Source organism: Microcebus murinus, chromosome 4, assembly GCF_040939455.1.
Source record: "Microcebus murinus isolate Inina chromosome 4, M.murinus_Inina_mat1.0, whole genome shotgun sequence".
In the NCBI taxonomy this organism is placed as follows: Eukaryota; Metazoa; Chordata; class Mammalia; order Primates; family Cheirogaleidae; genus Microcebus; species Microcebus murinus.
The window spans coordinates 63671114-63683784 of NC_134107.1; the positions used below are offsets into that span (position 1 = coordinate 63671114).

At 47.2% G+C, this 12671-nt stretch overlaps 1 protein-coding gene across 1 annotated transcript in view; it reads right to left on the reverse strand.

The window, feature by feature from the left end:
• The window catches only part of TENM4 (teneurin transmembrane protein 4), a 229066-nt gene that overhangs the window by 92645 nt on the left and 123750 nt on the right, over window positions 1-12671 (reverse strand). The window contains exon 12 of the mRNA XM_012744510.3: window positions 130-346. Within this exon, the coding sequence (XP_012599964.2) occupies window positions 130-346 (217 nt within the window). The remainder of the gene's footprint in view (window positions 1-129; window positions 347-12671) is intronic.

Consider the following 12671-nt stretch of genomic DNA (forward strand, 5'->3'; position numbering starts at 1 on the left):
CTGCTTCTCTGCCTCCCCTGATAATCCATCGGAAACCTTTGATGCTTACCTTCTTGGCCTCCTCCCACGCCCACCCACCCAAATGTGGCCCTGAAGAGCCCTGGCTGGAGCTGGGGCCCTTGGACTCACCCTCCATCAAAGGGGTTCTCCCCGGGGATGATGTGCGTGCTGTCCCTGCCCACGAGGAACTTGATTCGGTCATAGAAGGAGTGTAGGTTCTGCTGGGACACAGGGACCTGTGTCTCCTGGATGATGTCCAGAGGGTCGGGGGAGCCCAGGCACAGCGGGTTGACATGACAGAGGGGCTGGAGGCAGCAGTCAGGGTCCATGCAGTCCACCAAGCCATCTGCAGGGGTGACAGAGCATGTGGTTTTCATTGTTATGTCCAATCAGCCATGTTTATCCAGAATGCCTTCACTTATTTCTTCTCTATTTTCCACTCACTGAAAAACTTTATTAAATGTGGATATAAGCCAAGGCCTTTGCTGGGCACCAAAGAGATCCAGGTGACTAAAATCTGGTCCCAGCCCACTAGTCTAGTAGGGGAGACAGAGAATTGAGTGTATAGTGCCTGTACTGCATTTTTTTTTCCTTCCAAAAAGATAGAAGGAATTGCATGTAGGAAGGCCCAGAGGTGAGACAACACATGAACATCTGAGTTGCTAATTCAATGCTGGTGCTCAGAGGCGAGTGGCAGAGCACAGAATGCTGCTGCTGAGCTTGGCAGGAGCTCACCACGCTGGGCCTTACGGGCCAGGTGAGGGAGTTTTGAACTTCACCCTCGGGACAATGGGAACCACTGATTTTAAGCAGGAGGTGACTTCATCTGGTGTGCGCTGTTGAAACTGAAGGGGGTCCAAAGTGGAATCTGGGGGCCAGACAGGAGGCGGGGTGTCCCTGAGGTTGCACAAGTGAAAATTAAAAGTTGATTAGACTACAGTAGTAACAGCAGAGATTGAGAGGAGGAGATGGCTTTGAGAGGCATTTAGGAGGTAACACTACAAGGCCTGGTGACTGCCTGGCTTCGGGGTGGGGGAGGGGCGGCGTGGGTGCTGCGGTGGAGTCGAGTGGCCTGAGGCACCGTCCTTGGCTCTTTGGAGGCCTTCTCTGCCTTTGGTGATAGGGACCATAGGGGTGTTGGTGCGTTCTGAGTTTGCCCATGGTTTCAGATCTCTGATGAAGTTCCCATTAGCAGGGACTTCTTTCTACCACGTGACTGGATTTCTTCAGGACTGAAGAAAATTGTATTAAAGCTCTACCCTCTTCCCAAAGTGCAAAGAAGGAAATTCCACCACATCACAGATGTTAGGTCTCATTATCCCAAAGTACTTTTATAGGCACCTAGTAGAATAGCTTAAAATGGATAACAAACCCACAGACCAGCAGACAGAGCCCAAAGTAGGGGACAGGAAAAGCCTGGGGTTACGGTCCATGTGCTTCGTAGGCATGGAACAGTCTAAGATGTGTATTTCTGCCTGCATTTGATTCTGGCTCTACTGCTTGTTAGCGGTGTGACTTTATGCAGACTTTCCCTCCATCCTGGAAGCACAAATCTGTTCTGGTCACCTTTGTTGTATCCTCGGCAGTTAGTAGAGGTGTTTAAAACATTACTGTTAAATAAATAAATAAATGGAAATTGAATGAATTAGATAACAAATGAAGCAGGGGATGAGATCAAATGCAGGTCTGCAAAAGCCAGAAAACGGTATCTTCGTCCCACTGCAGCAGTGTGGCACGGTGGGGAGCTCCCGGGGCTCAGAGGCTGAAGGTCAAGACCCAGCACTGCCCCCAAGAGTGGCCCCGGACACACTCCTGGACGCAATCTCTCTGAGCCCTGGTCTCATCGGTGACGGGGGTGTGACACTGATATACTCACCTCTCGCTGTCCCCATGGGGTTTACAACATAGCTGTTAGCCACCAGAGTGCTGCATGTGCCTCGGCTAGACTCGGTGGCCCTGATCCTTCCTAATAGCTGGGTGGCCTCAGGTAAGGTACTTGACTGCCCTGAAACCCAATTTTTTCCTTAATAAATCAGTGAGAAAAAGCCTTCATCTTTCTCTCCCAGTTCTGCATGGTTCCCAACAGCTCATAGTCTCCTCGAAGGCAGCACAGTGATAAGGAGTATGGATTCCAGAGAGAGAATGTCTGGGCTCAAATCCTGGTTCTGAAACCTACTACTGTGTGAGCTTGGGCAAGTTACTTAACTCTCTAGCCTGAATTTCCCACGTCACTTAAAGGGGGGTAACACAAGTATGTTGTCTACGTAACAAATATAAATATTTGTTATACAGAGTACAGCATTATGTCCCCAAACCTAGCGCAGTATCTGACACGTGGTATCTGGCATTTACTGCCTAATAAGGGATAGTTTCCCTTCCCGATCCTGAACCTAGCAGATGGTTCACCAAAATGAAAGGCCATGCATCCTTTGCTCACCTGCCAGATTCACTCTGAGATGTTGGGGGAAGGCCTTCCTTTACCCCGGCATTGTTCTGAGTCCTAACTTGTGGCTCCCGTCCCAGCTCCCAGACACAACTGCCTAGCAAAGCACCTGTCTTCTCCTGCAGTCGGCAGGCTCCATCACACATTCCCGTGCTGCCCCTGCCAGACATTGCTTAAACACATAATTACAGCGCAAGCTGAGGGTTATTTGCATTCCGCTATTGATGTTAGCATGACAGATTCAGCTGCCGCATCCATAACTCTGCAAAAATGCTCCATTATTCAATCCCAGCGAGCAGGGACGTTGACCATTAAATCAGCTAGCACAATTGAAGGGCCGTGAAAAGTCATGGCTAATTTGAAATTTTATTAGCTCTTGCCTGTTCTTGTTTACCACTGAAGCAGTCCCTGGAAGCCAGTCTTTTACCTCTTTATAAACGCTCTGCTCTGTGGCACCTGGAAAGAACTGCTTCCCGCTGAGGAGGGATGTCTGCTCTCTGGCCTGGGAGAAGGTTAGCCAGGAATGACACTTGTTATTATTAATATCTATATTAAACTGATGATGATTCACTGCAGCATTTATTGAGTGCCAGGCATTGTGCTATCTTATGAGCCACATGGCATTGAGTCCTCCCAGCCCTATGAAGTAGCCACTGTCATCACCCTCATTTTAGAGAGGAGGGGGCAGAGGCGCAGAGTGGTAAAGTCTCTTGATGAAGGTCACATGGGCAGAAGTGAAGCTGACTCAGAATTTAAACTTGGTTCTTTCTGAGGTATGAAATGTTCTTTGAGCTCTGGAGAGACTTTCAGGAACTCCTAAGTGGAAGACATGAACTTATGAATCTTACTGAAACAGTATGCCACACCACGGACCCTTTAATTGAGATTCATGTCTTTTGTTAGTTCCAGAAAGTTTGGTTCTAAGCTCTTTGAATATTCCTCTCTCCCTTTCTCTCTCGTCTTTTCTTCAGGAATACTGCTAAATGTTTAAGGGGTCTTCTTGCATCTTCCATGTCTCTCAACCTCTTTCTTAATTTCCATCTTTTTGTCTGTGTTCCATTCCGATGTAGTTCTTCAGATCTATATTCTCCTTCACTTATTTCCCTTCATTTGTGATTGGTCTGCTGTTTAATTTGTCCTTTGGGTCATTAATTTAAATTATCATACTTTAAAATTTCTGGATAGTCTAATTGGAACTCTTCAAAATGTGCCTCTTTCTTTTTTTTTGAGACAAAGTCTCACTGTGTTGCCCCGGCTAGAGTGCAGTGGCATCAGCCTAGCTCACAGCAACCTCAAATTCCTGGGCTCAAGCAATCCTTCTGCCTCAGCCTCCTGAGTAGCTGGGACTACAGGCATGTGCTACCATGCCTGGCTAATTTTTTCTATATATTTTTAGTTGGACAATTAATTTCTTTATATTTTTAGTAGAGATGGGGTCTTGCTCTTGCTCAGGCTGGTTTTGAACTCCTGACCTTGAGCGATCCTCCCGGCCTCCCAGAGTGCGAGGATTACAGGCGTGAGCCACCGTGCCTGGCCAACCTGTTTCTTTCTTGATAGTATTTTTTTTCTCCACAGTTTCTTATATTATCACTTTAGTCATTTAAAAACATTCACTTTATAGTCTCTTCCAGATTGTTAACTTCTTGAGCATGGTACTCCTCTTGTATGGTGTAGCTGTTCACTCCAGCTTATGGTCAATCATTTCTGGCGTGTTCTATGATTTTGACTGCTAGTTCTAGGGTGGTGCCTTTTCTATGGGATCTTGTGTGGCTGAAGTGGTTGAACCACCCTCCTGAATGGTTTCCTGATTACTTCTGCTTGCTACCCCAGAGGTACCACTTTTCAGGTTGATATCTTAGAGTTCTAGGACCACTCTGGTATATAAGTTTGGATTTCAAGATCTTTTGAGGTGTAGGCTTGGTCTCTCAACAATATTTTGGTCCTACTCTCATATGACTTGTAGTCTTTGAGGGTCCTGGCTTTTCGTAGTGCCTCAGTTCCAATCCCCCACTTTGAGTGTGCCTTGTCTCCTGACTCTATGAATGTATTACATGCTAAGAGTCTGTCTTACTGGATCTGATAATCCCCCATCTCCACCAGGGCTGCCGCAGCTTCAGCTCCTGTGCCTCCTGCTCTGGCTTTTGGCTTCATGTTGTTTCTGGAATCTGGGGTTTCCCTGATCTTGCTTTTCTTTATGCTGAATTTTAAAGACAAATTGTTGTACCTTGTGATGCCCTAGGTGACCATTATTCTTGAAATAAAAGTCCCAGCAAGAGCTCTGAGTTTCAGTTCTTCCATCTGTAAAATGAATCAAACCTACTTCACAGAGATGCTGTGGGCATTAGGCGAGATCATGGATGTGAAGCACTTAACATGATAACTAGCACCTCAGTAAGTACTTGGTAGATAACAGTTATTATTAGCTTCTGGCCAGATGCCTCCCTTGAACCAGGATCCAGGTAACAGACCTGCCCTTTGGCCCTACCCTGGACCCTCCCATGCATGCATCACTGGGCAGGCCTTTCTGGACACAGTGCCCTGTAAACTACTGTAGTAGAGACCTCAGGGTTTGCAGATTAGGGTCCTCTGAAGTGGAGATGCCCCACACACTGTGTTCTTACGAGAGACTGTGGAATTGTTTTGCAGGTTAGAGTGATTAATGCCCGGCCAAAAATTCTGTTTGTTTATGTTGACGCTTCCTAATCATTCCTTTAACAAATATTTGCTGAGTAGTAAAAGTGGCGAAACTTCCACTGATATAGGCAATCATACATAAATGAAATACATATTTTTAAAATGAGTAGAGCTCACAAAATTGTTTTCAAAGCCTGCAGTTTACAAGACCGGCTTTTGTGTAAAACCCTCTTCGTATTTTCGGAGGTAGCATATGGCAGCCTCAAACAGTACATATGGCTGCTCCACAGTGAGGGAGAACCTTTCACAATTTAATTTTGTTAGGCATAGATGACAAATTTTAGAAGGTTCATATTAAAAGAAAAAAGTATGCTTTGGGGACTGAAAAGTAAATTAGGGTGTAGACTAGGAACACATCAATATATAGTTTTTGGAATTCTCCGGTTTTGGTTGGCTTGGAAACATTTACATTTTCTAAACACTTCAAATCTCAATTGTATATTGCACATAAGTTGGTTGACTTATAAATTGTCCATGTTTCGTATATTTGCTAATCCCATTGAGATGCCCTTATTATTGCAGCAGGAAGAAAATCAGGAAAATAGGGAGGGTTGGGCTCTATTTCCATCAAATTTTCAGTAACCGCCCCACACCCCAAAACCCTAAACTCCAACTTTTGGGAAAGAACATTTTTACCTAGAAATTTTCTTTTTCCTCAAAGTTCTGAAGACTCACCTCCCCCCACCCTTTACATGGTCAAAGTGAAAAGGGGCAGAAGAAAATGTCAAAAAGGCCACACAGGCTCTGGAGGCTGGGGTGGGGGCACAGCAATGCCACACACAAGAGTGCCCGATGGGGAGTGGGGGACAAAGAAAAGGGAGGAAAGGGGGGGCAGTCTTAGGGCACTAAATGACACATTCCGAAGTGTTCACACAGTCCCGACCCTCGCACTTGAAGCCCCCTGGCGTTCAGACATTGCCGTCTCTGTGCTCCAACGGGCGTGAGGGCCAGGCCCTTTCCTCTCGAGTCCTGCCTCAGCGCCTACCTTGTGGGGTGTCAGCTGACCTGGAGAACTAGGGAAAGCGTGTGTGGGAGCAAGAAATCCAAGCTAGACGCCTGAAGACCCAGCTCCTCCTCTGGAGCTGCCACTCTCTAGCCATGAGGCCTTGGGCACATCTTTCATAAGCCTGAGACAAAATCTACTCAGGTAAAACCAAGATGATAAGCCCTGCAGACCTTTCGAGATCACCGAAAGGTTCCTGGGTTGTAAAGAGTAAATGAGTAAGTCAACGAAAGAACTTGTAGTGTCCGTCCCATGCTGGTGGCTGTTCCCTGGAGCCCGCTGTGCAGACAGGTGCCATGCCACAGAAATGTGCTCTGCTGGCTGCCTGGCCCTCCTCTGAGAGAACAATCCTGACTGGAAGCAGCTTTTCGTTTGTTCTGAGATCCTAACAGTTGCCAGGCAGTGGTGGGACTGCGGGTGACTCAATGCCTCTCTCCTTGTGGCCTCATTGCGGGTGGAAGGTAGGTGGGGCAAGCTAGGCTGCTGGCTTCCTGACAGCCACCTCCTGGCCTTTGCATGCCACAGACCTTCTCCCAGGACAGCTGGCCTGCAGGGACTTTCACGGGAAGTGGAAGACATGCTGAAGAATTCTATTAAATGGGCTCAGTGCTAACTTCCTCATCTTTATAAACAAGGGTGTTGGGGCTCAGGTTAGGTGACTTACCTGACCTCATACTGCTAGTGTAGGGGCAGAGCTGGGAATCTGGTCCCTAGTCTTTCTTCACATCCAACTAACTGTTAGGCACTATTCCACAGCACAGCTCTTTACAGCAATGCTTTGGGTATTCTGGCTCCCCTGGCCCTGTCCCCTCTCTACAGGGGACAGGAATTGCTTGTTTATTTCTGGATCCAAAATGCATAGCACAGTGCCTTGCACACAGTAACCATCGTATTTGTTGAACGAATGAACAACTGCTGGAATTATTGTGTGAGGATCCCAAGCCAAACAGCTCAGTAAGTTTGGCAGGGTGTGATGGAAGCCACTCTCCGCAGGAAGAGCACATCTCTCTCCTTAGGAGGCACAGGGAATGAGCCTGTTAACGTGTGTCTAACGCTTGTCGTGAGGCTGGCAGGCCCTGTGCTAGGCACTGGATGTACAGGAACAGAGTCGTGCCTCCAAACGGTGCAGTGGAGTGGGTCAGGCAGAGGCAAGAGAGTGCTGAGGGGGAAAGCAGGAGAGGGGGCTGTGGGAGCCCAAGGGTGGGCTGGGGGCCAGGATCATTCCTAGCAGAGAGAATACTTAAACCGAGCAGAAGGATAGACAAGGATGTGGCAGAAAGAGAACAGGGATGTGGGCTGGGGCAGGTTTGGGGAGTCTATGGACTAATAAACTCCCGGTGCTGCAGTTGTCTGCATGGTTCCTTAAACAGACAGCCCCGTGGACAGCAGTCTCTCTGCAGGCTTAACTCTCCCTCTGGCTTGACGACCCAGCAGCAAACCTCATCTCATTCTTGTCTGCAGTCTAGCCACAGAACTGTTTTACAACAGGCTGTGAGCAACACCTGGGGAGGCCTTGGGGGTGGAGGTGGAATGTGCCTACCTCCCCCCCTTCTATACACATGGGGAGAAGATTTTGTCATTTGCTATAATAAATTCTGTGCATTCTTTCAAAAGGCTTGCAAAATCTTTATCTGCCCCTTAGAACACAAGATTTTTAAAGGTCAATTTCTCTCCTGTCTCTTATCATGAGAAATACGGTTTAGAGATCATCTGAAGGGTGACCAAATTCTACCGCTTTATGTGAAATCTCCATTCCAGCAATAGGAGACAGGGAGGACAGAGAGCTTTGTTCTCAGTTTTCCTGAGATTTCTCCTTCTAGGTTGCGTCTCCATTATCTATTGCAACCCATGATTGTTTTTTACGGGGCCAAGAGCACTGAAAGAGATTATCATACCTTGAAGCTGCTTAAAGATCCTTTATCACAAGAAGTCTGGCTGTTTAAATTCCAGTGGAGTTTTTATTCTGGTTTCTTTTTAAACACGGGTTCCAATCTAATCCTAGCTCTCCCACTGACACCTGTGTGACTCTGGGCAAATCGTTTCAGCTCACTGAGACTTAGTTTCCCGGCATGTAAATGTCTGCCTTGCAAGTTTGTTGTGCAAGCTAGAGATCATGGACACAGAGTGTCTGGCACAGTGCCTGGCGCTTAGGGAGAATCAAACGATGGCTTTTGTTTTCCTTTATAAACATTTGAATTCTTTTCATTTGAGCATTGAGCATGTGACAGTCTGGAATACAGATTTTAATAAAGAAAATGAAAAAGTAAAAGCACATTCCTAGATGGTGAAATATATCATCACCTCATAACCTTAAGTGAAAAAAGTAGGATATAAAATTTTATAAAGGGCATCATTCCAAATTTTAAAAATAATTACATATGAATATATCATTTATAATAAGCATCTTGCTTATGTGGTTGCAGGTGGAAAGGAGCAGGACAGACAACCGACATTTGCAGGTAAGGAAATGTCTTACAGAACTTGAGTAACTCACTTAAGGTCACACTGTCAGCAAATGGGGGAGCCAGGAGTGGAATTCAGACAATATGAGCACAGAGTCTATCTCGCTGTGCTATCTTGCCTCTCTAGCATTTTAAATAAAACTGTAATCCTCATAGCAACCCTACAAGGTAGCATTATTATTCTCATTTTATCGTCATTTAGTGTCTTTGGGATACAGCTTCACTATCTTTGAAATGGACATGAAATGAACATCCCCATGAGAAGATCAGTGAGAATAAAAAGAAGATGCACGTGACTACACTTCATCAAGGGCTTCGCAAGGCGTGCAACAGGGATGGGGCACACGGAGGGCTTCACGCTGAGTGGTGGGTCAGGGCCCCAGCACCTGCCACCTGCTGGGCCCTCTCCCCACGCAGGGCCCGGGGTGAAATCTGGGGCATGGTGGGTGGATAGGGCAGCCCCGACAGTATCAGGAGGCTGGCAGTCACCGAGTCACCTTCGGGATCTGCTTTCTGCTTTCCAATCTAGGCAGCAATCATACATGAAAACAAAAACAAACCAATAAAGCAATAAAGCTACTCCCAACTCAGTCATACTGTGTAGCTTTCTTTTTTTTCGGTCTCACAGTTTAAAAACACTGCCGCAGCATTCTTAATGAACCCTGAAATTCAAGTGTAGCTTAAAAAGGGTTGCTTTAAGCCTAGCAAATTGGGAAAGAAGAGAAACCCGGGGTTCTCAGATAACGTGGAGGGCCACAGTGTTCTAGGATGGCGCCACGTGTCTGAGGTCTGGGCACGGTGGAAAGCTCTAACGCGGCCGGACCTCGCAGATGCTGGCGGTTTCTGCCACCGGCCAGCCGTGTGACCTGGGCGAAATACTTGCTCAATCTCCCTTTCCTCATCCTAAGGGAATACTAAGGGGATAATGATACCACATGCCTCATGTGTGGTTGGGTGGATGCACAAGTATTTTGCAAACTATAAAATGACATCCGAGTTATCACCATACTCTGGTTGGCTTTGTGGGACTGCGGCAGCCGGTGTGGATCTGAGTAAGTGCTCGCACTAATTTCTAGGGGGAGGAGAAGTCACTAGGAGAAGGCAAAGTGCTCAGGTTCACAGGGCAGTGTGGACTGGATCAAGAGCCTGGGGTCCTAGTCCAGGCCGTGTAAAGACTTTCTGCACGGCTATGCCACATCTCATGACATCCCCCGTCCCTGGGCTCCAGTTCTGCTGTCTGTAAACATGCATGCGAGGGAGCTGGTGTTCTCTGACGTCCCTCTCAGTCACGTTTCTTGATACCAAGCTCTGCTGATACCATCTCCAAGCTCCTGAGTCCCATCAGCCAAGAACCACCACTCAGCGAGACTCTCACACTGTTTCCCTCCAGCCTGAACTATTTTTTCTGGGATTATGCTGCGTCCCCTCTCATGGCTAAAACAGAGGCGCTTATTTAATTCTGCCCCCATTCGATGTAGATGTCTGGATGACATTCTTTTTTTGCAAATGACTGTGAACTTCCTGAGGGAGAAAGACTGGGACATGCTCACTGGTCTTTATGTCCCTCAGAAAGGGGTCTGTGGTGCCTTGTAGACAGCAGGAGCCCAATGAATGTGTGCTTGCCTGAACGGAAAACAGCTCAGTGCTCAGGATGGCTCACTCCTGCACGCCCTGCACAGGCTGCTCTGTTTCTCCTTCCACTACAACTGTCCCTGTTTGGCCAAGGCCCAGAGCAGGGATACAGGCCAGTGAGGATAAGTCTTGTCCCCTCTGGCACTTGGGGACAGTCCACCCCCTATGGCAAAACAGGGTCCTCTGAACCTTACCCTTGGCTCTCCCTATAGGTGGACAGCCCACGGAACTGAGGGGGTTATGAGATGAGATGTTTCCTCATTTCACAGTTAAGAACCAAGGACAAAGACCCCGAACACTCTGGCCTCCCCAGCTGGTTGTATTTCCAATCATCATGACCCATGAGATGTCCTCCCGGCTGGACTGGAAGCCCCACACGACAGGACCCGTATCCCAGTTCCTGGCAGGGCATCCAGACATACTATCGGTTGAATGAAAGGATGCTCCTTTATCACAGCAATCCCACTGCATTGCAATTACCTGCTGTTTCTCTCTCTCTCTACATTGTGAATTTACAAGGGTAGGGACTGTGTCTTATTTATCTCTGAAGCCCCAGGACAGGGCCCGATGCAGTGTAGACACTCAATGTTTGTAAAGTGAGTGAATGAACTACGTACAAACTCATTTCAGTCCACAGCATGCTCCAAAAATGCAAGAGGTATATTCCCCTGCAACTTGGGATTTTCTGGTTGTTCTTTTCTATTTCCTGCTGGCTCATCTGTCAGAGCAGGTGGAGACCCCATTCCCTTGGGGTCTGGATCAGCCCCATTTCCTGTGACAAGAAGCTCTTTCTCCCACCAAGCTGTGGGGCTTTGGGCCTCGTGCAAACACCGGTGAGTCCAGGTGCTAGGAGGCTGTCTCTGAAGTACGGTAACCAGAGGGCACACTTGTATGATGCTTCCATGTGGGAGAATAAAGGAGCCTTGTCCTGTTACCTATTCTTGCATGTCTGTTGGGGCAGGGGAGAGGTACCCTCTCCCGACATTTCTCAAAGACATTCAGTTCTTTTGCTGCTCAGATGTTCAACAGCTGTTTAAAGGCTGTGCTCAGGACCCTGGACTCTAGAGAAGGGAAAGACTTCATGGTGTGGCTCCTCCCCTTCTCTTCTGCTACATGGGCGTTACTGTTAGTCATTGCAATTGCACCTACGCGGGCAAGGCAAAGGGGAATGCTGAGGAAATCATGCAGGCAACCTGGGCCGGCTTCTCTTTCCTATGAAGAGCAAACACAAACACACTTTATCTTGCCTGAAGACAGGGATGCCCGATACCCTTCCCTGCCTTGCCCACCTTTGCCCACGATGCCGTCTCTGAATGGAAAGCCCTTTCCTTTCCAGGAAACTCCTATCTTTGCAAGTGTCACCTTCTTGATTAATGTTTTCCTATTCCCACAACAACCCACATATCACTCTACAACAGGACTTATCACAGTCCATTAGCACTGAACTTGGGATCTTTCTCCCTCATTTGAGTTCCTGGAGTACAGGGACAGGACTTACTCATCTCTAAGTCTGGATAGCGCCTGATTCCAAAATAAGAACTCTGGATATTTATGGAGAATGAAAATTAAGGAACTCCATACTAAGGGAAATTTCAACCCTGCAAGATCTGGGGCAAAGAACATGGATCTACCGTCTCCGCCTAGCTCCTGTGGCCAAGCCCTCCCAGCTCCTGGTCGACAGTCACTCCCCTGGGCCAGGCCTGGTGCATCAGGCCCACTCACCTCCTGGGTCTAGGCAGCAGGCAGAAGGACTAAAAGTGGCTCAAAGGTCCAAAATAGCCATTTCTAGGCTACTGGAGCCAGCTCAAGGCAAATGAATCACAGTAATCACAATAACACACACTTGGCCTTTTAATTCTTATGGTGCTTGGAGATTTTAGAATCCCTTGAAGCAGAAAATTACCAAAGGTTGTGATGCTATGTTTCTGCCCTGTTGATTTCCTACTATGTGCTGTATACTAGAAAGTCCTTTGTTAAAGCAGAAAAGCGCCACATAAATACGTTTGGACGAGGCCACTCTTAGGCCACCATTAGAAAGAAAGGGTTAACTGTTCTGATTTTTTTTCACATCTCTATCTTTTTATTCTCCTCATAACCTCCTCTGGTAGAACCAGGAGGGATCAATCTATCTTCCTGGGGGAAAGTAAAGCACATTATGGTTATATTTATCCAAGTTTATACAACAGAAAAGTGAAGGGTGACTATGACTAATATAAGGACTGAAATGGTCCCTATGGTCCGATGGCCTTATAGGCCCAGAGACACCAAGCAGCTTGCCTAAGGATACACAGGGAGTCAAAGTGAGTTGGATTAGAACCCAGGCTCTTCCTTCTCAGCCAATGAATGTTCCACAAGACTAGCTCCTTCTTCCTTGGGCTTTGACTGTCTAATACTTGAAAAATATCTAAAGCAAGGGCAAATTCTATTACAGAGGTGT